This window comes from Melospiza georgiana, chromosome 34 (genome assembly GCF_028018845.1).
Source record: "Melospiza georgiana isolate bMelGeo1 chromosome 34, bMelGeo1.pri, whole genome shotgun sequence".
Classification (NCBI taxonomy): Eukaryota; Metazoa; Chordata; class Aves; order Passeriformes; family Passerellidae; genus Melospiza; species Melospiza georgiana.
The window spans coordinates 806737-830525 of record NC_080463.1 but is presented as its reverse complement, the minus strand read 5'-3'; the positions used below and the strand labels follow the sequence as shown (position 1 = coordinate 830525).

Sequence of the window (23789 nt, the reverse complement as noted above, 5' to 3'; positions counted from 1 at the left end):
AAATACAAATTCTTCACTCTGAGGACCTACTCTTAGCTTTATTATCAAGGGCTCTTCTAGGTGTAATTCGATCCTCTTTGTTAGACAAAACCCTTGCCCTTTCTGACTCTCCTGAGAAGTTTTCTCATCTTGCTGTTTCTTTTCGCAATTTCTTTGCAGGTGCCCCTTTTTATGACAATAAAAACAGGTAGGTCCCGCACCCTTCTTTTTCTCATTTCTACTACATGCATCACAGCAACGTTCCTTGGGCTTTGGACCCTTCTTATCCCTTTCCAGGGCTAGTACTAGGGGATCCTGAGGGGCTACATTAATTTCACATTCTTTTTGCCACTCAGGTTTATTCCTTAGGGTGAAGAACATGTCTGCGTACATTATCTCATCCCATTTATTGAGCCGGCGGAGGAGGAGTATTAGTTGCAAAATAGTGTTATAATTAGTTGTTCCCTCTGGTGGCCATTTCTCATTGTCATCTAACTTGTACAATGGCCACCACTGTGTACAATATTTAAGGAGTGTCTTTTTACTTATGTTTCTCCCCGGGATCCCTCCCAAGTCCTTCCAGTGCTTTAGGATACATCCTAAGGGGGTTTTCATATTTACGTCCTTACTTTGTTGGCCTCCCATTGCTATTCCCTGTGTCTGTCTAACCAGATCAGCCTCTTTCTCGCATGTACTGTATACCAATTTATTTTAACGCTTCATACACACAATTTCCAATTGCTTTGTCCTTTTCGGACCTGGCTGCGTCTCATTCACTCTCACCCATACCCACACACCATTATGAAATAGTTCCTACCTTATAGTCTATATCAGAACAGGCTTGTTTTACCAGGTTTGATCACGAGGGGTTTCCTACAGACCGTGAGATACCGGTTTGCCAGATTCATGCAATCGCAACTGTAGACAGTATAACAATTGCAGGGGGTGACAAATTTCTTCCCGGGCATCTATCAACTTATTCCCTTCTAAAAGATTACAGAGAGAGAGCGACAAGATATTTCCTGTAAGATTTTGCAACAGACACATAGAACAGACACAAGAAGATCTCCGGCTGACAGACCTCTCAGAGAGCAATCTTAGTTCTTGATCCTTAAAACACAATGCACAATGTTTAAAACAGTTCCCACACAGTAAAAACAGATCGAAGATACCAAGATAAACAAATACTCCCTCCAGCAGGACTTTAACCTGCGTTTTCTCTTTCTCCTTTTTTTTTTTTTTTTTTTTTTCTTTTTTTTTTCACAAAACCAATGCTGGGATTTAACCCTAGCAAAACCAATGCTAGCAAACCAATGCTAGCAAACCAATGCTAGGACTTCAACCCAGCTGGGATTCTTTACTGGGGCGTCCCCCAGCTTTCCCTTCGGGCGGTCACGTCTGACCCCCGTTTCCCAACAAAGCGCTTTATTCCAAAACCAATAAAGAATTGAAATACCTCTTAATTGGAGCAGGAGATGCAGGGTACTCTTCGTCCACCGAAAGCACTGGTCCGGGGGGGAGTCTCTTCTGACAAAAGTTAGTCAGGGGCGCCAGAGGGTCCCGACCCCGGACCCGGCTCGGGGAGGACCCCTCAAGGCCTGGATCTCCTGTCTGGTCCCATCTGGGGTGCCAGAAAATGATGCCGAATTTTGCCCCAAAAGGCGAGAATAACTGCTTAAGAGACTCGGTCTAAGTCAGATAAGCAGGAGGTATTTTATTACGACGTGTCGGAGAAATCACAAAATGGATTTCTAAATTATGTACAGCAAAAGCGGGTTTTTATACAATTTTAAACAGGGATTACATCATTTATTACATGCATATTCATAGGCAGGCGGGGTCTTCCGTGAATTCCTGGTCTTCCTTAGTTAAATTTTAAGCTTTTCCTAATTTGGACTTCTTCCTGTTATCTTTGTTATCAAGTTTTTCCATGGCTTGGCTGAAGTTACTGTTGTACTTGGCTTGATCCTAACGGCTTGGCAGGTCACTTTAACTTATTGGCTTCCACTTCTGTTTCTTCAAATATTCTAATTCCAAAGTTTCTTCTGTGAGTGTATTTTAGATTATTTATTAACTTCTGCGATTCCCTTGATATACTTTTAAGTGTCTTTTAATTCTTTTATTTCTCAAAAACTATATTTCATTATGATAAATGGCTTCATGGGTGCCCAGCAAGGTTATGGAACAGATCACCTTGAGTGCCATCACAGGGCGCCCACAGGATGGCACTCACAGGAAACTCCCAGCTGATGGGAACAAACTTTCTGGCTGACTGCAGAGGCCAGGACAAACCTGAGTGGTTTCCCTGCCATCCCCCAGCCCTTGCTGGCCCCACGGCTGATGGAATTTGTGCTCCCTCAGGTTCATGTCCCCACACCAACAGCATGGGGGTGCTCCCCCTGCTCTGTGCAATGCAAACAGGGGATGCTGAGCCAGTGCTGCCATGTCTGTGCTGCAAGGATGGGCACCTGTGTGAGCTGGGGGAGAGGCCAGGGCTGCAGAGGGAGGATGTTGTTGGCAGCTCCATGGGGACGCTCTGGGACGCTGCCCTGGGCTGTGCAGCACACTGGGGATGGATCAGCCCCTGCTCTGCTGCTCCTTCCCGTCTGCCCCAGGGCCCTTGCAGAGCCCCAGCCATGCTGTCCTCGGCTGCCATGGCAACCCTGGGACACAGCGATGCCAGGGCTGCTCCAGGTACAATTGCAGTGACACTCTTTGGTGCCACCAGGTGCCATGGCAACAGCCACAGGGACCCGTTCCTTGGTTTGGTGCCATAGCAACCAATGCCTGGACCCGTTGTGATGGTTGGTGGCCATGGAAAGCTGCCCTGGCCCTTGCTCAGGGCTGGTGTCAGTGCCCAGAGCCAGAGGGGATCCCTTGCTGGGGGCTGTGCCATGGCCACCTGCCCTGTGCTGCGCTGGCCGCTCAGGCACCAGGAACCAGCAGCCACCGGCACTGCCGGGGCCAAAGGCCAGGTCAGCCAGACAGAAAGGGGCGGGGCTGGGCACTGTTTCCATGGCAACCGGCACTGGGGGGACACCTGGGTCACCTGGCCTGGCAGTTGCCATGGAAACCCCTGGCAGGGACTGAGGGCACAGCCCCTGGCACTGAGACACTGCTGGGCCGGGTGCTGAGCACAGGGCTGGGCACGCAGAGATGGTTTTGTTCTTGCTGAGCTGCAGCACAGCCAAGGCCTGTCCTGCCCCTCGTCAGCCACGCTGGGGAGGGGCTGGGGCTGCGGGGGAGCTGGGCAGGGACACAGCCAGGACAGGGGACCCCAACTGACCCCGGGCATAGCCGAGACCAGAGCACATCATGCTCAGGGTGTGAAGGGGGGAACAGGGAGGGAGGGGGGAGTTTTGCAGTGAGGGCTTTTGCCTTCCCAGGGAACACTTAGGCAAGAGGGGGCCCTGTTTCACCAGGGCCCGGGGTCACTACCAAAAACACAGACACCAACTGAAGGAATTGTGTCATTTATATCATGCAGAGCTGCAAAGATTTACAAAAGGATAAGCTCAGCAAAGCACATCATCATAAGCAAAGAATTACAAAAGAAGCTCAGCAATCCATCATAAGCCATCATTACATTTTGATGACCAATCCCTTGGTGAAACACTGGAGGTGTTTGTGGCAGACAACGATTCTGGCTGACTATCAAGGTACACCTTACCGACATCAGTAGTACTTTAGTGACATAGTTCCTCATTCTTTTTTCTCAATCTCATTTGAGTTAGGAACAAGAATTCTGTTGTCCATGGAGCTGGCACCCTTTTAATTCCAGAATAATGCCCCCAGGCCCTTTGCTGTTCAGCTTTACCATGCTGTCTGTGGGTAACAAGGCTTGGGGGGCCCTTTCCCCTCTGGCTGGAAGGGGCTGGGTCCCAGGCCCTGAGGGGCACCCAGGCTCCCTAATGGAATTCCTGTGCAAGTCCCTCAGTGTCACAGCAGCCTTCACATGGAGCCCCTTGGATCAGAGCAGTTTCCAAAGGGGCCCTTGGAGCAAACAGGGAGATCTGGTCTGGCAGGATGTGTAAAACAATCTCCTGTCAGATCTACTTGTTCTCACACAGAATCCTTGGCTGCAGGGACACATTCCCATTGTTCCTGACCAGGGCTCAGGACTCAGAGTTGTCTTTCCTAGGAGCTGCTCCTTCAGCTGCCTCGGGAGGGCCTTTTGTCCTCCGGACCCACACTCTGGCTCCATTATTAGGGCTGCTGCATCCAAACCCTTTATCTCCCCAAAGAGTGGTGACGGGAGCTGGATCTCCTGTTTTCACAATCGTTCTTAAAATTGCAAGATCAATATTTGTGCTACGCTGTCATGGGGTTGAATAATCCAATCTTGTTCATTATTGTTTACAGAATTACTGTAATTGCTCCTTGATATTCTGCATCAATTCCTCCTGCCTTGACAGGAACACTTTGCAAGGCCAAGCTCCAAGGGAGCAGTTACCAAAGCAAAGTGTCCTGGAGGAATCTGTAGTAGAATAGGGTCAGGCGTTCGGAAAGTCTCGCGATGTTACGGAAAGCAGTAGAGCTCCTCTCCCCCTAACTCCTAGTGATAAAGGATCACCCAATAATGTTGTCCCCCCTAACATTAGTAACTTTCTACTCCTTACTAGCCAATTACAGTAAAGTAAGACCCCCTGACGTAGGGAAAAAACTTTCCCGGTATAAAACCCGACGAAACGGGACAATAAAGGTCTTGAACCGTCCACCATACTGGTGTCTGTGTGTGTTCTTGGCCCGAGTGACCCTGGGCAGTGGGTCGCCGTGCCGTTTCCTCGGAACCAGGTCACCTCGCCTTGCATCGGAAGGCAACAGAATCTGAATTCCTGTTTCAGAATTGACAGCTCTCATTTGCTTTGAATTTATCCTAATGATTTCCAATGCATGAAGACCCAGCCCTGCAGCCTCTGGGCTGGCCCTGCCAGGGGCCATCACAGCCAGAACAATTTCCCAGGCAGCCCAAGTCTCACTGCCCATGGTTGGATTTGCAAATTGGGGGCAGCCGTGCACAGCCAGGGGGTTTCATTTCCCCAGTGGGCCATTGTAAGGGCATGGAGCAAATCATGGACATGGGTTCTCCATGGGCAAAGGTTCCCATCTCCTCATTTTTCCAACTGCTCTTTTAACAACCCCCTCACCCTTTCAACCAATCCTGCAGCTTGTGCATAGTCTGGTACATGAAAAACCCTGCAGGCCTAATCACTGTATTTTTCACAGGAAGAGACAAAGCACTCTGCATCACAGTATCAGCACACCCTGTAAAAATAGCCAATTTCATCTCTTTCTGCTTTTTCCGTTGTATACAATCTCACAAAGTTGACCACTGATATTAGGGTCCTGGCCAATCCTGTTCTGTAGGGTATTTAGTGTTACATCCCTGAGCAGCCAAAGATACCAAATTAGTATTGTCAGCATTTCACATTATTATTGTCAATATTTTACATTATTCTTATTTTACATGTACATATTGATATAGAAATATAGATACAGATACGCAGATATAGAAATATATATATAAAAATCTATAAATATAAACATGAAGGTCGTATTATCCTATAAATACATATATACTTATTTATTATATTGATATTTCACTTGCACAAGAGCATCTGAGCTCAAGATGAAAACCTTCTTCTGTTGCTCCATGTGGGAGCATTCCAACAATAATTGCTCCTCCTGAAGGTGCTGTTTCCTATGTGCTCTCAGCAAATTCAGCTTTGTCTGCCCAAACCCACAAGGTCTTTTCCTATTCCATGTGCAATTTTTGGATGCATTTGAAGCCATCGAAGGGTGCAGCTTCTTTTACCCGACTGCCCCACTGCTCCCATGGGGTTCCGACCTCAGCCCACTCCAGAGCCAGGGAACTCCAGGGAAGGGCTTCCCAGCTGGGAATTTCTGATGGCACTGATTCCTCACATTTACACTGAACAAGTGACATTTTGTTGGCATCTGGCCAGACTGGGCCAGTTTTGTTTTGCCAGTGGGCAAAGTCAGCACCAAAGACACAGACTCCAACTGAAGGAATCAGTGTCATTTCCTGCAGTTCAGGGAAGCAAAGAATCACAAAAGGAGCAGCTCAGCAATGCACCCAACCATCCCCACCAAAGATTGCCTGCAGTGATTAAGAAAGATCCAGCAGCATTTACCCTCAGCCTTTACCATCCCCCAGACCCACACAGCAGCTGGGGAAGCTGTCACAGCCAAGGGCTGCAGAGCCACTCCTGGGCACTGGCAATTCCTGCAGGTGCCTCCAGCCCCAGGTGAGGCTATAACCCTGCTGGGAGAGGACCCAGCTCTGACAGTGCTGAAAGAACAAACTGACAGCACTGCTAGTGTGGCAACATCTGCTTTCATCCTCCTCTTGGGTCCCTCCCAAAGCCTGGCCAGGGCTCAAGGAGGAACCAAGGGAGCTGACTTTGACCATACAGCCCCAAACAAGGTCAGATGTCAGATTTCATGGCCTTGTCTGGCTTCTAAATACACAAAGGTCAATACATGTCTCACTAATGAGTGGCTACATATATTACAGGGCCTAATGACCATGCATATTTCATCAGGGAGCAGATACAAAGATAACCTTTGCTTGGAAGGTTCATCCAGAGGCCACCTTTGGCTCAGGGCCTGCTGTCCAGGCCTCACTCAGGGCTGGTGTCCAGGCCTTGGCACTTCAGGGACGTGGTTTAGTGCTGGGCTTGGCACTGCTGGGTGACCGGCTGCACTGGGTGAGCTCAGAGGGCTTTTCCAACAGAAAGGATTCTGTGATTCCATGATTCTATCCACTGCATTCAGCTGGGGCTATTTTAGCAGCATTACTTTGCTCCAAAAGTTCCCTCTTGCCCAGCTCCTGTGGCCTGAGGCTTCAGCTCCTTCAGCTCCTGGTGCTGAGCTGCTCATGCTGAACGAGACGACTCGGAGAGAAGAACACAGTCCATGCAATTCCTTCTGGGACACGGAGAGGGGTGGCTGTTCAAACAGGAGCATTGTTTGCTGTGGCCTCCTCTCTGCCCTTCACGCCTTTCAGCGCTTTGAACCAGCCAAGAGCTTTCTCCAAGAGTGCAATGGAGCAGCTGTTCCTTCTCCCAGGCCTGGCTCTCTCCAGTCTCTGCCCTTGCCTGGTTCTGTCCCTCTTGCTGTGCCCTCTGTTCCCCCAGGGCTCTGTGGCTGCTGCCCAGGACTGTGGCACTGGCACAGATCCAGTGCTCCAGAGCCTCCTTTCTGTGCCCTTGGAGCTGCCTGGGCACAGCAGCCTTTTCCATCTGGAAGCTCCCCATGGACAGGGAGTGCCCAGCTCCGTTCCTTCCACAGCCTTCAGGAGCCCAGGGCTGCCATCTCCAGTCCCTGCTGGCACTGGGGGCTCCCAGGTGCCTCAGGCTGCTGTGACACCGCTGCACACGGGAGGCAAGAGGGGCAGGGGCTGTGCTCAAAGTCAGCTCCATCTGCTGCTGCTGCTGCTGCTGCTGCTGCTGCTGCTGCTGCTGCTGCTGCTGCTGCTGCTGCTGCTGCTGCTCCTGCGGGGTCATTTGTGCAGTCCTGTCTGCCCAGAGTCAGGGATCAGATCCTGCCAGTCTCTTCCAGCCCTGGCTGCTCAGAGTTTGGGCCTTGGAGCCTCAGGTGGCCAAAGGCAGCTGCTGCTGGTCCCTCTGTGTGCCCGTGTTCAGCAGTGCTGCTCCATCAGTCTGTGCCCAGCAATGGGGAAAAGCCTCAGCCCTGCAGGGCCAGGAGCTGCCGGGCTCTGCCTGAGCAGCTCAGCCAGCAGGAAGGGAGCTGCTCCACACGGAAACCAGAAGCAAAGGACATTCCTTTTGTAGGACATGTTTTCTACTGAAAGGAAAAAAAATGAAAAAGTAATCAAAAACTATATAAAAGGTGAAAAATAAAAACTAAACCCAAGTGTGCAGTGAAAAATCTTCTCTAACTTTGAATTAAGAGGTAACTGATCTTTTGAAAGAGAACTCAGTTATTTACTTTGTAAATGTGCTGATGGCATGGATCCATCTTACTGACCTCAGCGGTCTTTTTAAAAAGTTTTTGGGGATTGTTTCCAATATTGTTATTTTAAATTGTGGTTGAGGCAAGAGGAAATTGCTTTGTGCCCTTCCAGCTCCAAGCAGGACTGGGAATGGAAACTCTGTCAAAGCCCAAAATCTTTAGAAGATGACTTTCCTTCTTAGCGTGGGAATGAGCTGCACATTCCCTTTGAAACTTTCAGAGATTTCTTAGAGACACAAAGTCCCACTTACAGCTTTTTGCTCTGGTCTGGAAGTGCAGAAGGGCAATTCTCCATCCACCAGCTCCAGACTGCACTGCCTCAGGAACACGGCCCACTTGCCAGCTTTGGCCCACTCGTGGCACTTCTAGAGGAGGAAGAAAGTGCAATTGCACAATTCCAGCCAATCAAGAAGGAAGAATGGGACAGACAAAACACCCTGTGCAGATCCAGGCGTTCAGCTGGGACTGTGGAGAGTTTGGGTTCTTGCCAGTTGGATGTGTGTCCCCAGCTGCAATCTCTGGGCCTGCAGCAGAGTCTCACTCACCTGCCAAAGCACAAAGCTCAGGCGCTGTGCTCGCATTGGGCTCGTCTGATGCAAAGCTGTCAGAGCAATGTGAGGGCAGAGCCAGCCCAGCTGGGCCCAGGGCTGAGCCCAGCAGAGCCCTGGCAGAGCCCAGAGCAGCCTCAGCACCCGCAGAGCCCGGCTGCAAGGAGAGAAAGCAGAAAGTGCCTGTCAGCTGAGGGCTCCTGTGCCCTTGTGCCAAGGCCTGCGGTGCCCAGGCCATGCTGGCTGTGCCCAGAGCTGTGCCCAGAGCTGTGCCCAGAGCTGCCCATCCCTGCTGCCTTTGGCACAGAGCAGGAGGGCAAGACATGTGCCCAGCCTGCAGCCAGCCACGGCACATCCAGCCCTCAGCAGCTGCCCAGAGCAGGATGCTCCTGTGCTTGCTGCCAGCTCCCAAAAGCTCTGATCCCACCCTGCCAAGCACACAGGGACCCACCTCATGCCAGCCACGGCTGCAAGAAAAGCTGCTCCCAAACCATGGCCTCAGCCTTCTCCAAGGGCACGGCCCACCCATGCCACAGCTGCTCCCAGGCACTTCCCCATCTAGACTGGACCACCTTGAATGCTTCCTCTGGAAAAGAAACAACACATTGTTGAAAAGAGATTAGATGCAAAAAAGGAAAACAAGAAAAACAGTAAAAACTCTTATCTCTGTCAGGGCCTTGAGGAAGGCCCAACCCCTGCATGCCAGGGAAAAACCCAGCCATGGGTGAGGGAAGCCCACACTTTCTCTCTTCCCCCCTGCACTGCCCCCCAAAATCAGGGTGACCCCAAAGCAAACAAGGGCAGTGGAGCAGCCCAGCCCTTCCTTCCAGCAAAGCAGCTGTGCACAGGTTCTGGAGTCCCACCTCTGCTCCCACCATGGGGTTGGTTTGTGTCGGGCTGGCTGCCCCAGTCCCAGCCCCAGCTCGGGGCATGGTGGGTGCTGGGGGTTGTTGGCAGGGCCAGGAGCCCACTCCCACTTCATACCCACCCCAGCCCATCCTCCCAGCCCTGCCAAAAGCAGCTTGGCAGCCACTGAAGAATGAGCTGCATCTGCCCCAGCAAAGGGGGAGCTTTTGGTTCCCAGCCAGGCTGGGCCCTGCCCAAATCTGGCAGAATTTCCCCGGGTGGGACTCTTCTGCAAATTCCCTGTGGAGTTTGCCTTTGAAGAAGGTGCCAGAATCAAAGTCCATCACCTTCAGCCTCCAGTGGCCAGGCTGAGGAAGAGCTTGTCATCTCTGATGTCACCCTCGCTGTCTCCAGCAGCAGCAGCAGCAGCAGCAGCATCCCCACCCGGTACAGCTTCTCCAGGGGCTCCTTCTCCTTCCCTGGGGGCAGACCAGGCTCTCAGGGCTCTGCCCAGGGCCCCAGCTGTCAGGGAACCAGGACAAGCAAAACCAGCTGGGATGGCGGCCACCAGTGCTGGGCAGAGCAGCTCAGCTCCAGCACAAGGGCTGTGTGTTCCCATCCCATGACCCCGGTGCAGTGACACAGGCAGCACAAAAAGGGCTGGGTTCCTTTGCTTCTCATTGCCAAGGCATGTGTGCAGCTGGAACTTACCAGGGCTCTGGATCAAAGTGTGCCTGTGGCTCTCTCCTTTCTTCTATGGCAGAGGAATATCCCATATCCAAGGATCACAGAACAGGTCTTCCAGTGCGGGTCTGTCCAAGGAGTTCACAGATAAACACCACCTGATCAGGTCTTTGCACTCTGGGGAGAGAAAGCAGAAAGTGACGGTCAGCCAGAGAAGGCTCTTCTCTGATTTAGCCCACTATTCCCGTGCCCAGGCCGTGCTGGATGTGCTCAGAGCTGGGCCTAAACTTTCCCATCAATTCCCTGTTTTGGAGGAGAGCAGGACATGTGCCACCTCCTCAGCAGCTGCCAGTGCAGGATGCCCACGAGCCCGCTGCTGGCTCCCAGCACTGGGATTCCCCCCGTGCCCAGAGAAGAGGATCCACCTTGAGAGAGCCTTTGTGGCAGCGGGAGCTGGCCCCAGCTGAGGTTCTGGCCCCTCCTGAAAGGGTGCTCCCCGCAGACCATCTGGTGCAGCAGGATGCCCAGGGACCAGATGGTAGCTGGCTCGCCATGGTACCAGCCAAAGTCGTTCCATTCTGGGGGGCTGTAGGACAGTGTTCCTATGGAATACAGATGGAGTTCATCAGGGGGATGCTGCTGCTCCCAGAGCCTGACCCCAGCATCCCTGGGTGTACGGGGGCTGTATCAGGGGCACACAGGGTGACCACTGCCCTCTCACCAGCACCTGGGACTTGTGCACAAAGTTAGGGTTGGAAAAGAAGCCTCTGGTGCTGGAAGAGGGCAGCCCTGGCTAGGCCCGACCATGACATGCAAAGGAAAAACCCACTCCATGCTGGGGAAAAAACCTGCCCATATCCTCCCTGCCTGCAATGCCCCAAAAATATTATGAAGCCAAGGCAAACAGGGCGAGTGGAGCAGTCCAAGCCCTTCCTCTCGTCTGCACACCAAAGTGGCTGGGGCACAGGTTCTGCCCTCCCTCTCTGCTACCCCCACCCACGGGGGTTTTGGTCGGGCTGGCTGCCCCAGCCCAGCCCCAGTCCTGGGCAGAGTGGCTGGCAAAGGCTGCCAGCAGGGCTGGAAGATGGCTGCCCACCCAGCCCCGCTCTAAAGCAACTCAGCTGAAGATTCAGTGCCCTGACTGGCAGCAAAAGGGAGAATCCCCGCTGCCACAGCCAGCTTGGGCTGGGAGATGTTGGGCCATGAGATGTCAGCAGCGGGAGCACAGCCCTGTGTAGGCTCACCTGCAAAGTGAGTGTAGACTGCGTCCTGCAGGTAGGTGCCACAGCCAAAGTCAATCAGTTTGGCCTGCCCGGTGTCCAGGTCAACCAGGATGTTCTCTGGCTTGATGTCCCTGTGCAGGACCCCGCAGCTGGTGCAGTGCCGCACGGCCTCCAGCACCTGGCGGAACAGCTCCCGCGCCTCCTCCTCGGGCAGGAACCGCCGTGCCCGAATGAAATGCTGCAGGTCCTGACACTGCTCTGGCCGCTCCAGCACCATCACGATGCAGTTGGGGAGCTCGAGCCACTCCAGCAGCTGGACCACACCGGGGAAGCCAGTGGACACCTTGGCCAGCAGCACGATCTCCAGGGGTGCGCTGGTGCCGTCGGGCTGCGGGAGGAGCACGATGCCGTCAGTGGGGCCGATGCCGTGCCAGACCTGGGGAAGCCCTCAGCCAGCCCGGGATGCTCTGCGCCCTGCGCTGGCCCCACGCCCGCTCTCCCTCGGGGCGTCCTGGCGGCTCCCACCGTGCCGGGCCCGGGCTCATCCCCGGCCGGCAGCCCCGGCTGCTGGCCCCGCTCACTCACCAGCTCGCCCCAGTGCCGGATGCGGTTCCGTGGCACCCTTTTGATGGCCACCTGCAAGCCAAGGGCAGCAGCGGGGTGAGCTCGCCGCCCGCACTGCGAGCCGCATCCTCCGCCCTCCGCCCTCCTCCTCCTGCATCCCCTCCTCCTGCGCCCGCCGCCGGCCCCGCCGCTCACCGGGGCGCCGTCCGAGAGCCGCGTGGCCGCGAAGACTCTGCCGAAGCCGCCGCGCCCCAGCAGCGATCCCAGCCGGTACCGCTCCTGCAGGGCCTCCTGCGCCGTCCCTGCGGGCGGGACGCGGCGGTCAGCGCTCGGCCCGGGGCCAGCGACGGCCCCCGAGCGCCCCTCACCCGCCCCGGGCCGGCCATGCCCCGGCGTTCGCTCCCGGGAACGCGGCACGGGAGGCTCGGGGCCGGCGGCCGCGCTGCCGAGCGGCGGAGCTCGGGCCGGGGAAGCCGCAGCGGAGGCGGCGGGAGCGGCCGCGCCGCGTGTGTCCTCCGCGGGCCCCGGGAGGAGCCGGGGCCGGGGCCGGGGCCGGGGCCGGGGCCGGGGCCGGGCTCGGGCCAGGCGGAGCCGAAGGGCGGCGATGCCGCCCCGGCCCCCGGCACCGATGCCCGCCCAGCAGCGCCACCGCCAGTACAGCCAGAGCCGGGCGGAGGCGAGACCGCGGCGGGACGGCCGGGGCCGGGCTCGGGACAGCCCCGCCCGGGGCCGGGGGCGGGCCGGGGGCATGGCCCGGCCCATCACGGGGAGAGGGAGGCGGGGAGAGGAGAGGGACGCCGGGCAAGGGACCCCGAGAGAAGGGTGCCCGACAGCGGGAAAGGGAGAGAGAGAGAAAGAAAGAGAGAAGAGAAAGAAAGAGAGTATTCAAAATATCTCTTTTTTTCTGCCGCCGCTACTGCTGCTGCCGCTGCTGCTGCCTCCGCTGCCGCCGCTGCAACTGAAGCACCGGGGCCGTTCGTCCCCGTGTCCGTTCCCCGCTCGCCCCACGAGCCCCACGTTCGAGCCCCGCGCGCCCCGGGGACAGCCCCTCCGTCTGCCCAAACACGGGAACTTTGCAGTGCTGAGCCCACATGCAGAGCCCTGACTCCTGCACTCTGGCACAGCGATCCCCTCGCTTGCTGCTGGGCATTGTCCTTGCTGAGGGGCAAACACTGTCGGGACACCTTCCCTTGGGGTAGGATTCCTACCTGACCCGAGCACTGCACTTACATCTCCAGTGTTGCTTTCCTGTAAAAACAGGGGAAGGAAAACTGTGTGTGGCTCATGGTATTTTAGTGTCTAAAAATCACTAAGTCACCGATCTTACAGGTGCTGTGCATCTGGAATTACTGGGATGCAACATAGAAAAGGGGAACATAGAAATAAATAGAGGAAAAGATCTTGGATTGTTTCTTTTATTTTCATTTCACTTCTGGAAAGCTGTTTCAGTTTTCCAGGAATCTACACCTGTCTGCTCTTCCCAAGAATCTCTCATGGAGAACAAGGTCAAGCTTCTGTCACAAGATTTGCCACCGGGAAATTATGCCACTGGTGAAATTTTCATTGTGACTGTTTGTGCTGGCTTAGGGCAAATTTTGGGAGGAAATCTCCAAAAGGGGTCCATCTAGAAAAAGTTCAAATGGCCCCTCCCCCTACTAGTTCAGGAAAAGACTTCCCTCGAGAAATGTGAAAAAAACCCGTTTATTTAACAAGTAAAGTATTCACAAACATGAAAAATGAATAATATTAAATCAAACCTCTGACAGTGGTGAAGAGATGGCAAATTCAGGAAGTCCTTTTTGTGGGTTGTAGTTTGCTCACTCGGTCTCTTCTAAGTCCCTCTGGTGCTGGAATGCAGTGTCCCAGACCTCGGTGGGCCACAGGTGTGAGCTGCTGCCGGTGTTTGTCTGGGCTTTCAGTCCAGAACAGGTTTAAACAGTTCCAAGAAAAAGGAAAGCCACAGTCCAAGGAACTTCGCTTCCTAAGCTACCTAAAACCAAATTGCTAGACCTGGGCTGTGAAGGCATCGGGAAATTTCCAAATCTGGGCACTGGCGGTCCCAGCAAACACCAGAGCTGGATGATGCTGGTGCCAGAACCTGCAGATTTCCAAATTTTGGCTGTCTGTGCCAGCAAATCACTGGACTTGGGCTGTGCCGGCACCAGGAAGTTTTCAGATCTGGGCACTGGCACTGCCAGCCAAGACCAATCTGGGTGGTGTCATTGCCAATGACAGAAATTTGCCAGATTTGGGCTCTGCTGGCACTGAGAAATTTCCAAATCTGGGTTCTGGTTACATGAAACACAAGATGTGGGGGCAGTGCCAGACCTAGTAGCAGGAAGCTGCCACAGGTTTTGGATTTCTGTACCAGCAAATTACTGCACTTGGGCTGTGTCAGAATAGGGAAATTTCCATATCTGGGCACTGGCAGTGGCAGCAAACACCAGGTCTGGGCACCTGTATTGGCATCAGGAAATTGCCAGATTTTGGCTTTCTGTGCCAGCAAATTGCTGCACTTGGGCTGTGCCAGCACTGGGAAATTTCCAGATCTGGGCACTTGCCCAGCAAACACCAGACCTGGGCGGTGCTGGTGGCAGTGCCGGGAAGCTGCTGGGTTCTGGCTTTCTTTCCAGAAAATTGCTGCATTTTTTTCAGCCAGGTTTTGCTGGCACTGAGAAATTGCCAGATTCTAATTTCCTGTGCCAGCAAACTGCTGGAATTAGGCTGTGCAGGCATCTGAAACATTCCCGATATGGGTACTGGCAGTGTCACCAAACATGAGATCGGGTTGCTGTAGGTACCAGGTCTTTGCTTGGTTTTGACTTTCTTTGCCAGCAAGTTGCTGCACTTGGGCTGTGCCAGAATAGGGAAATATCAAAATCTGGGAACTGGCAGTGCCAGCAAACACCACATTTCAGGAAGGACTGGATCTGGACCTGTTCCCTCCCTGCCCACCTCCCTCAACAAGGTGCCAGAGGGGCTGGAGAGCAGCCAGGCAGAAAGGGACCTGCAGGGACTGATGGACAGCAGGCTGGACATGAGCCAGCAGTGTGCCCAGGTGGGCAAGCAGGCCAATGGCTCCTGGCCTGGATCAGGAATTGTGTGGCCAGCAGGAGCAGGGCAGGGATTCTTCCCCTGTGCTGGGCACTGCTTGGGCAGCGCCTCAAGTGCTGTTTGTAGTTCTGGTGCCCCCAATTTAGGAAGGACATGGAGGGGCTGGAGTGTGTCCAGAGAAGGGCAACAAGGCTGGGGAGGGGTCGGGAGCACAAGAGCTGTGGGGAGTGGCTAAGGGAGCTGGGGTTGTTTATCCTGGAGGAGAGGAGGCTCAGGGGAGACAAAGTGGTGTCAGGGCACAGGTTGGACTTGATGATCTCCATGGCCTGTTCCACCCTTGCTGATTCTGGGATTCTCTGAAACCACCCTTGGAGCAGTTGCAGGAGGAGCCCTGGGCCTCCTCTTCAGCAGCTCCAGCAGCCCAGGTCCCTCAGCTTCTCCTGCCAGCCCCAAAGCCCATCCTGTCAGTCCTGCAGAGCCTCTGCAGCTCCTCCTCACTGCCCAGAACAGGGAGCCCCAGAGACAGACACAGCAGCCCAGATGTGCCCCCCTGGCCTGGGGTGCCTCTGGCAAGGGAGCAGCACCAGGCACTGCAGGAGCCTGCAGACAATTGATCTGAAGGCCAAAGCTCCTTCGCTCCTTCTGAAAGAGCAGGAACAGTTCCTCATTCCAGTGAGGTGGAATGCTGGGCACCACAGCTCCAGGTGAGGACTGGACACAAGTTTGCTCCCACTGAGTGCTGTGATGGGTTCTGCAGGAGCTCTGGGCTCCTGTGCTTGCCAGGCACAATGAGGAGAGAAGGAGCCAAGTGCACTGATGTGGGAAATGGATATCTAGAAAGCTTTTAGGGCCTAGTAGAATGCCCACAGAGTATGAATCTGTATATAAACCTTGAGACAAGAAATGCTAACTTAAAAATGCCATGGAATAGGACAGATATTGTTGAGAGAGAAATGGAGGTGAGAAAAACTTCCAAAAGATGGCCTTGCAAATAAGATTTTGGAAAAACAGAGCTATGAAAGATGCATTGTAGTGGGACCCACGAGGGGCAGTTTTAATAATTGGCTTTAAGGCATTCACAACGTGGCATGGCAAAAGGCTGATAGACCAAAAAACCTAATTATAATGTATTATAATTAGGAAATAGTTGGCTTCTGATTGTGATGACGTGAATTATAACATCTCTATTGTCTCACCCTTCTCATAAGACTGAAAATGGAATAAAAGTTTTTAAAACACCTCTCAGTTGCCCCATCTCTAGGTCAAGAAAAGAGTATTATCCAACACACTGAAACACATTTGCCTCGAGCATAACCCAGCCTAGACCAAACACACTGCAAGGTTTCCCCTGTGGCCCATGTCTTGAAACATCAGGTCTGCTGTTTGACAACTCAGGTTGGTTTGGTGTCAAGGAGTTCCCTCAGAAATACTGGGTTTGTCTTCCTCTGTGCCTTCCCCTCAGCAGCCTTGGGGATGCTCCTGTGTGAAGCCATCTGTCTCACACAGTCTCAGACAACTTCAAACAGGATATTGTGCAATAAATCATTTCCTCTGAAGTGTTCCAACAGTCCATTTCCAGCAATAGGAAATTATTACTGATAGATGAAAGTGGAAAACCCCCAACATTTTATTAACAAACAGAATCCCCCCATGACACGCGTCACAAGAAGGCGCCGGGGTCTCTCTCGGAAGAACAGGAGCTGTCACGGAGCAGTTCCAGCAGCTGATGGAAGCTCGGGGACTCATCCGGCATCGGCTTTCTCCCGTGGCAGAGCTCCATGGAGCGGGCAGGGCAGTGAAGCAGCTGGGCTGGAGCCCCTCGCTGCCTTTTCTCCCCGGCGTGGCTCAGCCCACAGACTCTCGGGCTGGGAGCGGGGCCGCTCCGCTCCTGCCGGCACCGTGTCCCCGGGCTTGGACAAACAGTTTCCTGCCAGGAGAGCCCTGCACACTGCTCCACAGATCTTTCATACAGGCCCAAACCAACTCCAAACACTCTGTCAGCTGCAGCTTTTCACAAAGGGCTGCAGCAATCCAGGACAGCTGCAAGTGAGTGTCGGAAGGCTCTTGTCTTGTTCCTGACAGCAGAATTCTTGATGATCTTGTGCAATTTTCTTCAGATGTAACATGAGAGCTGAGGTTTTTTTGTTAAAATACTTTATGATGAGTAACAAGCCTTGGGAGCATGAGGTGCAGGACTGACATGCGAAAGCATGAGCATATCCTCCAAAGTGGCCAGTTTAATTGTCCATTTTATTACTCTTGTATTTACTCCACACTAATGAGGAAAACCAAGCTCTGCTTGGAGGGAAAACAGGCATGGGATACACTCTGGTCCCTCGCAGGCTCAGCAGGGCTGGCAGTGACACAGCAGGCAGTCTGCTTCATTGTGAACCACTACAGAGCTACATCCAAATCTGGTTTAAGTAGTGTGGTATTATTAAGAGCTCCTTTTCTGCATGAGATACAAAAAGGACATCCCAAATGATCTTCATGCAAGCATGCAGTAAAGAACTGGTGCTGCTATCCTAATGAAGTGTTTGCTTTGGCAATTACACTCTTCCCATTCATCTTTTGATGCAGACACTTCAGGTTTTCCCCTACACCCTTGCAGGGCTGGCAGTCGCTGTTTCCCATTTCCTGTTCTTCCCCAGAGATGGTGCAGTGGCTGCTTTGAAACAAAAAGCCCTGAGATCTGGGCAGCTTGAAGGAGCATGAAATGCTAATTAAGTGCTCATATCGGTAACACCCAGGTCTGCACTGCCCAGTGCTCTGCAGCAGCAGCAGCAGGACCATGCATCATTCCTGTTGGTTGATGTTCATGTTTCTCATGTGCAAGAGCAATGACTTTGAGGAGGGACAAAAATGCCCCTCTCCAAACAGTGGGTGTGCAAGGAGATGTGAAGTTTCACAGCCTTTTCTAGGATATTTTAGAAAGATCTAAGAGAATATTGTGGCATGGGGTAGGTCCCTAATTTTGTCTCCAGAGGAATCCCCACAGGGCACATTCACTCTGCTGCTGATGGCAACCCCATAAGCTCACGAACCAATTTTCCCTGCAATGTGCCACCCTGCCTGGCCTTTACTAGGCCGGGACTAGATCCAGAGCTAAGCAAACACATGCAGCCAGGTGACATTGTGTAACATCAGAAGCTGGCAACCACGAGGACTTTGCTGTCAAAAGGTTACAGTTTGTACTGGGCCAAGAAGTGTTTTTCCCTAAGGCAAAGCAAATTGAAATGTGAAGTTTCAAAGCTTCAAATGACTATGAAAGGAAACTGCAGAATCATTTCTGGAAGGGCAGCATTGTCAATGATCATGCAGCCCACCAACAGCTGGAGCTGAATCCAGAATTGCTTCTTCCAGCTGTGCAGGAATTCATTCCACTGGCAAGCACTGGTCCATGGGAACAAATGATCCCCGAGGTCTGGGCTGAATGGCACCCAGGCTGCAGTGCAGATTTGAGGAACCCTTGTCACTTGTTATTGGCCTCCCAGTGCACTCATCCTTCTGCAAACAAGGTGCAAACAACACAGCTGGACTGCTGTCCCGGGTAAATATACATACAGGTTACTTTGCCAAAGCAGTGCATCATTTCCCAGTGAAATACACGACCTCTTCTTACCTATGGAATTGTGATTGAAGACACCTGTGAGCCAGATCTGTGGGAGATTGCAAAGAAGCAAAGCTTTGGGATTTGGGCACACTTCTCTTGGTTTCTTTGCTCAGGTCTTTGGTGAGCACAGAACACACCTAGGTAGAAAACCTTTGACTAGACAGGATCTTTTGGATCCATTGTACCCCCAAACATGTCAGTGGTGGCCCTGTTGTAATGCCAAGTAACGAAGAGCAGCACAAATGACACAAAGAAACCATGGCCAAAGAGGAAGAGGAGAGGCCCAATGAGGAAAGGATGTGGTGGGACACTGGCACATTGAGTGAGCTGCACTCCCATAATCTCTAGGCTAGCAGGTCATGGTCTCACATTCTCCTTTTGGTTTTTTCAATTTTGTTTATTTATTTACTTTTTTTCATCATCAAAATAAAATATATAGAATTAAAAATATGTCATCAAAACTTAAAGACAGAATCAAAACTCAATAATTCAAAACTGCATCTAAAGATCAGAACATATGTACAGCTGTAACTATCAAGCCTAACACATCAATCCTATTTTTCAAACACACTTCATACAGGTGGCAGCTTCTTCCTGAGCTTGGAGGAAAGAGAGCTCTTCTGGACGGGAGGCGAGGACTTTGTGGGTGAGGGAACATCTGAAGTGTCCAGAGAAAACTTCTCAATAAGACTGTAACCAGTCAGATCTGCAAAATGCAGACACAAAGTTTAACAGAGGCCACCATGCAAACCTAAAGCATCTGAAGCTCCATATTTCCTGGGACACATTTCCTGGAAATGTCCAAACAGCTGCACAGGGAAACATGCTCCTGCTGGCAGACACTGAGGCAGGCCAGGGCAAACCCTGAGCCACTTTCCCAGAGCTGGCACAGGCCCAGCCTGGCCTCTGGGCTGCCCTGGGACAGCAGGGAGCCCAGAGCCCTGTGCTCCCCAGGAATGGCTCAGCTGCACATGCACCCTCCTGCTCCTCTGCCTGCCCCACAGCTCAGCAGCCCCACAGATCCAGGGGCACTGACAGCAGCACAGCTCATTGCAGGGGCACATGCAGGGCACAGCTGTTCCCTGGCAATGTGCACAGCCTCTCTGGGCTGCCACAAGACCCTTCCTGCCAGCAGAGATTGGCCCAGCTCCCCCCTCACCTCTGTGTGAGGCTGAGCCATGACTGCCCTTCATCTTGTCCTCCATCTGGAGTTGCTTCAGGCCCCCCATGCCATGACTAGAAAATGTGGTGGAGTGAGTGGGGGCAGATGCACACTCTTCCTTAGGATTCTGTCATTTTTGGCACAGCTCAAAAGGCAAATCCAGAGGTGTCCAACTCAGCGCTTCCTCAGCCTTCTGGAGAACATCTCGCCTTCACCAGCCCAGCATTCTGGAGAGGTTTTCCCGCACATGTGGAGGCTCGCTGGCAGCACATTTCTTCAGCTGGGTGCCCATCACCTTGCAGAGGGCAGAGGCCAGCTTGGTGGCCACGGTGCGCACGTTGGCGCTCCGCACAGGCAGCGCCTTGTTCCCCAGGCAGGGCCAGAGCATGGGCAGGGCGTCGCGCTGGGCGACTTCAGGGCTCCTGGCATGAACCCCCTGCACAAGCACTGCCGGGACAGACACAGCTCCTTACCCACCAGCCTCCCTGCAACAAGGATCTGCCTCTGCTTCTGCTTCTTGCCAGCCTCTCTGGCCGAGAGCAGCAAAACAGCACCCAGGGCCCCTTGGTCCAGAAACGGGCAAAGCAGCTGAGCATCCTGGAAACAGAACCACCAACCCTTCAGCACTAATTGCTCCAACCAGAGCCTTGTCCCTGCGGCAGACTTCCTACCTTTACTAAATTATTTCACAGTCTCTGCATGAACAATGAATGAAATGTCCAATTGCCTTTGATTTCCATTAAGAAGTTGTCTAAACCCACACTGAAGATCTGGAAATGCACCATAGAGAGGAAATGGAGAGATTTCTAATAAAAGGGATGATTCCATTTTTGTAACTTTGATGCCAAGTGCCAAATGTCTAATCTGGCTCTTCCCTGTGCTCAGCGGCACACAGCAAAGGGCAGGGTTAGAACACACCTCAAAACTCCAGCCCACCAGAGATGGCTGCTGCCTGACAGCTGGATGAGAAACATCAGTGACCAGCTGGGGTCTTTGGCAGAATGCTTCTGGGGCTTCCAACAAAGAGCTGTTTCAAACCTCAGGGCATCTCTAGAGAATTACCCAGACCCCATTGCCTTGGCATTTGGGCATCTCCACATTTTAATGCCTCTTCCCCTCTCAATGTTAATGGCATTTTTTCTTATAATGTCCACTTGAATAAGGGCATAGAGAAAGAAAAATGCTACACAGGGAACTCAAATATAACCAAAACATGAGTGTTTTCTCATATTGTCTCTGAAATCTCTCTGCTCATTTTGTGAACTGAGCTATATCACACACAGACAACAAGTTACTACCAACAGGCTTCTTGCATGGCAGATTTGGCTGAGAGATCAAAATCTGAAATGCTTTGGAGACCATTCTTATTTTCTGATCAGACAAAATGTTATCTAGCAGCCATTTAATATTCTGTGGTGGAAGAGACTTCATTTTCTCTATGCTGTTAATCCAGCAGCAGTCAGCAACAATGAAAGAGCTCCTGCAAGTACCCAAAACCAATTCTGCTAAGCAGGAAAGGGTTATGGAACCCATTTTAAATGGGAATTCATTTGATTTTAAATGCAATCAAAGACACTGGTGACTACTGATCAGGAGGAGCACCTGTCTGTTCCTACTAAATCGCAGAGAGAGCATCTGCTCTTTCTAAAGTACTCCAAATTTATGGTTAAACCGTTTTTTTCGAAAAAGATGACCTCTTTTTCAAAGAACAGCTAAACTAAATTCCCTGTTGCTGGAGATCTACTTTATTCAAATGCTCTTTAAAGGGCCTTTGACATTCCCAATCACTGAACATGCCCTTTTGAGATTCCTAATGAAGACACAAAGTGTATTAAACCTTGCATTCAAAGATGTTGGCATAATTAGGAGTGGATTTAGCCCCAGTTAAAGAAAGGCTATCAATCATCTCCGCTATATATTGAGATTATCCTTTTTCCATTCCTTGGCTCTTGCTGACCCAGCAAGCTCCTCTGAGGAATCAATTATCAGCTGCATTTGTAGCATTTCAGACAGCGCTGACACGGGCAGACACTGTTTGCACACCCTGAAAGGCTCAGTCCAAGGCCCCTCTGACAGCACAGGCAGGGAGCCTCAGCACTCTGCTTCTGTCCCTGTGCCCCAGAGTCTGCCTTGCACTGAACCCGTGCCTCTGGTACCTCTGTTGAGTTCTGGCCTAAGCTGTGACCCCCAGGCTCTGCACGGTTCAGCCTCAAAACTTTCCAAGAGAAAAACAAGAATTCTGTGAGGACAAAACAAATTGATGCCCTGAAACAGCATTTACCACCATTTCCCCTTAAAGATCACAGATGTCCCTGTGCTCCCCAGAGAGGAGCCAGCTGGGGCATTTTTAGCCCTCCCTTTGCTGGAGGTGGTTCTGAGATGCCCCAGTGAGAGCTCAGCCCCAGGCCGAGCGCTGCCCCCATCTCAGGTGCTGCCCAGCTCTGCAGTAGCCAGGGAAAACCTGCCAAACCCACCTGCCTTGGCTATGGGGCAGCAGGGACAAGCTCAGCACCTCCTGGTTTGGAGGAGCTGCTCTGCTGTCTGCTCACAGGCATTCCCTGTAAATGCTCCCTGGGAAGAGTTCTTGGCTCAGAAGGGGAGGCCAAACCTGTGATACGCTCGGTGACATCCAGCAGGGCTTGGCCACTCAGGTGATTCCATTGGTAGCTGAACTCTTTCAGCAGGGACACTTTATCTACAAGGGAAACACGCGTTTCTGCTCACTTTTCTCAGGTCATAGGAGAAAGGACAGTGGGGAGGGAAAGGGCAGGGCCAACCCCATTTTATAAAATAAAGTACATTTCTGCTGGTTTTTGAATCCTATTCTTCTTTCCTTCCAGCCTACTTGGCAGGGTTTTAAATTCCAAAAGAAAAGCTCTCCTTTCACATTTTTAAATCGAAACTTTTTTGCTGTAGCAGGAGCTTTGTTAAAACATTTCACATCAGGGACCTCAAGAGTTCAGTCACATGGAAGCAGTGAAAGGTTTTGCATCCCAGAGCAAAAAGGAAGAGCCCCATACTTGGGACACAGAAAGGCACTGAGTCAGGCAGTTCCTGAGTTCACAGGGCAGCTGGGGAGGAGAAAGTGGAAACTCCTCTTGAAGACCTGCCTCTTCAACACTCCTTTTTTCAGGCATATTTCCCTAGTGCAGCATTCTCAGAACTGACATAAATCTGTGTGGCAAAGGAATTTAGAGCAGCCCTTGCCTATGTAGTTAATTGCTGTGGCCATCTTGCCCCATGCAAAACAACATGTGGAACAAGGCATCATTGACAGCTGGGTTTATACCTGTTTGATATAAAGAAATGAACTTGGTGAATCACAAGTTCCCCTTTGCAAACAGAAGACAAAGAAGAAAAGTGGAAAATAGGCAGCTAATGCCTCTAATGTAGAGCCTTGCAGGTGGCTGCTCTGCAGAAGCTCTGATGGGTCAGTGTCCCTTCATGCCAACAGCAAAGCTGTTCATTTGGGAAGTCAGACGGGGCCCAAGCAAACTCCAAACGCCATTTTCCTCTGAACTGTAGCAGAGCTGCAGCCCAGGACTTGCTCTTCAGACAAGCAGCACAGAGCCAAGGGCTCCTGGGACTGTTGGGAAATGCTGATCCCATTCCAGCCTGTTGGGATGGTGCATAAGGACTGCACCTGCACAGTCTCTGGTGGGTGTCAGCTGGAGGGTTCCCCAGACAAGAGCAGCTGTCAAAGCACTCAGCGCTCTCTTGTGCAGGAGAGACAGAGACGAAGCTGAGGAGAGTCCCTGCCAGGGCTCAGCCTTACCCAAATGAGCAATCGATTCTTCCAGTGCTTTCACAGCTGCCCCACGAACCCTGGGATCCTTTGAGTTCAGGTTCTTTGTTATTCCCTCCACCAAACCAATGGTCACCGGGTTCAAGGCATTGTTCAGGGGTTCCTGTGATTTCAGCCAGCATGTCCAGCACCCTCTGCTTCACTTTCTTGTGGCTTTCAGATATTCTCAGGACAAAATAATCAAAAATCTGTGAAGAGAACAAGCAAGGTGAAAGCTGGATTCAAATGTCCTTGTTTGAAGAGTGGATATAGCAGTCAGCAATGTCAAAGATGAAAGTGATTCTTTCTGTCAGGTCAGCACTCGCTTGCACAA

The 23789-nt window shown here is 52.2% G+C and overlaps 2 protein-coding genes across 2 annotated transcripts in view; both read right to left on the bottom strand.

Annotated features, from left to right (window-relative positions):
• The window catches only part of LOC131095372 (zinc finger protein 850-like), a 503603-nt gene that overhangs the window by 172112 nt on the left and 307702 nt on the right, over positions 1 to 23789 (bottom strand). The window lies entirely within an intron of this gene.
• LOC131095376 (serine/threonine-protein kinase pim-1-like) lies at positions 10126 to 12604 on the bottom strand. The gene is made up of 5 exons (XM_058043072.1): positions 12038 to 12604; positions 11864 to 11914; positions 11300 to 11666; positions 10481 to 10657; positions 10126 to 10232 (listed from the first exon to the last, which is right to left on the bottom strand). Exons 1-5 carry the CDS (start codon positions 12602 to 12604, stop codon positions 10126 to 10128), a joined length of 1269 nt encoding a protein of 422 aa, XP_057899055.1.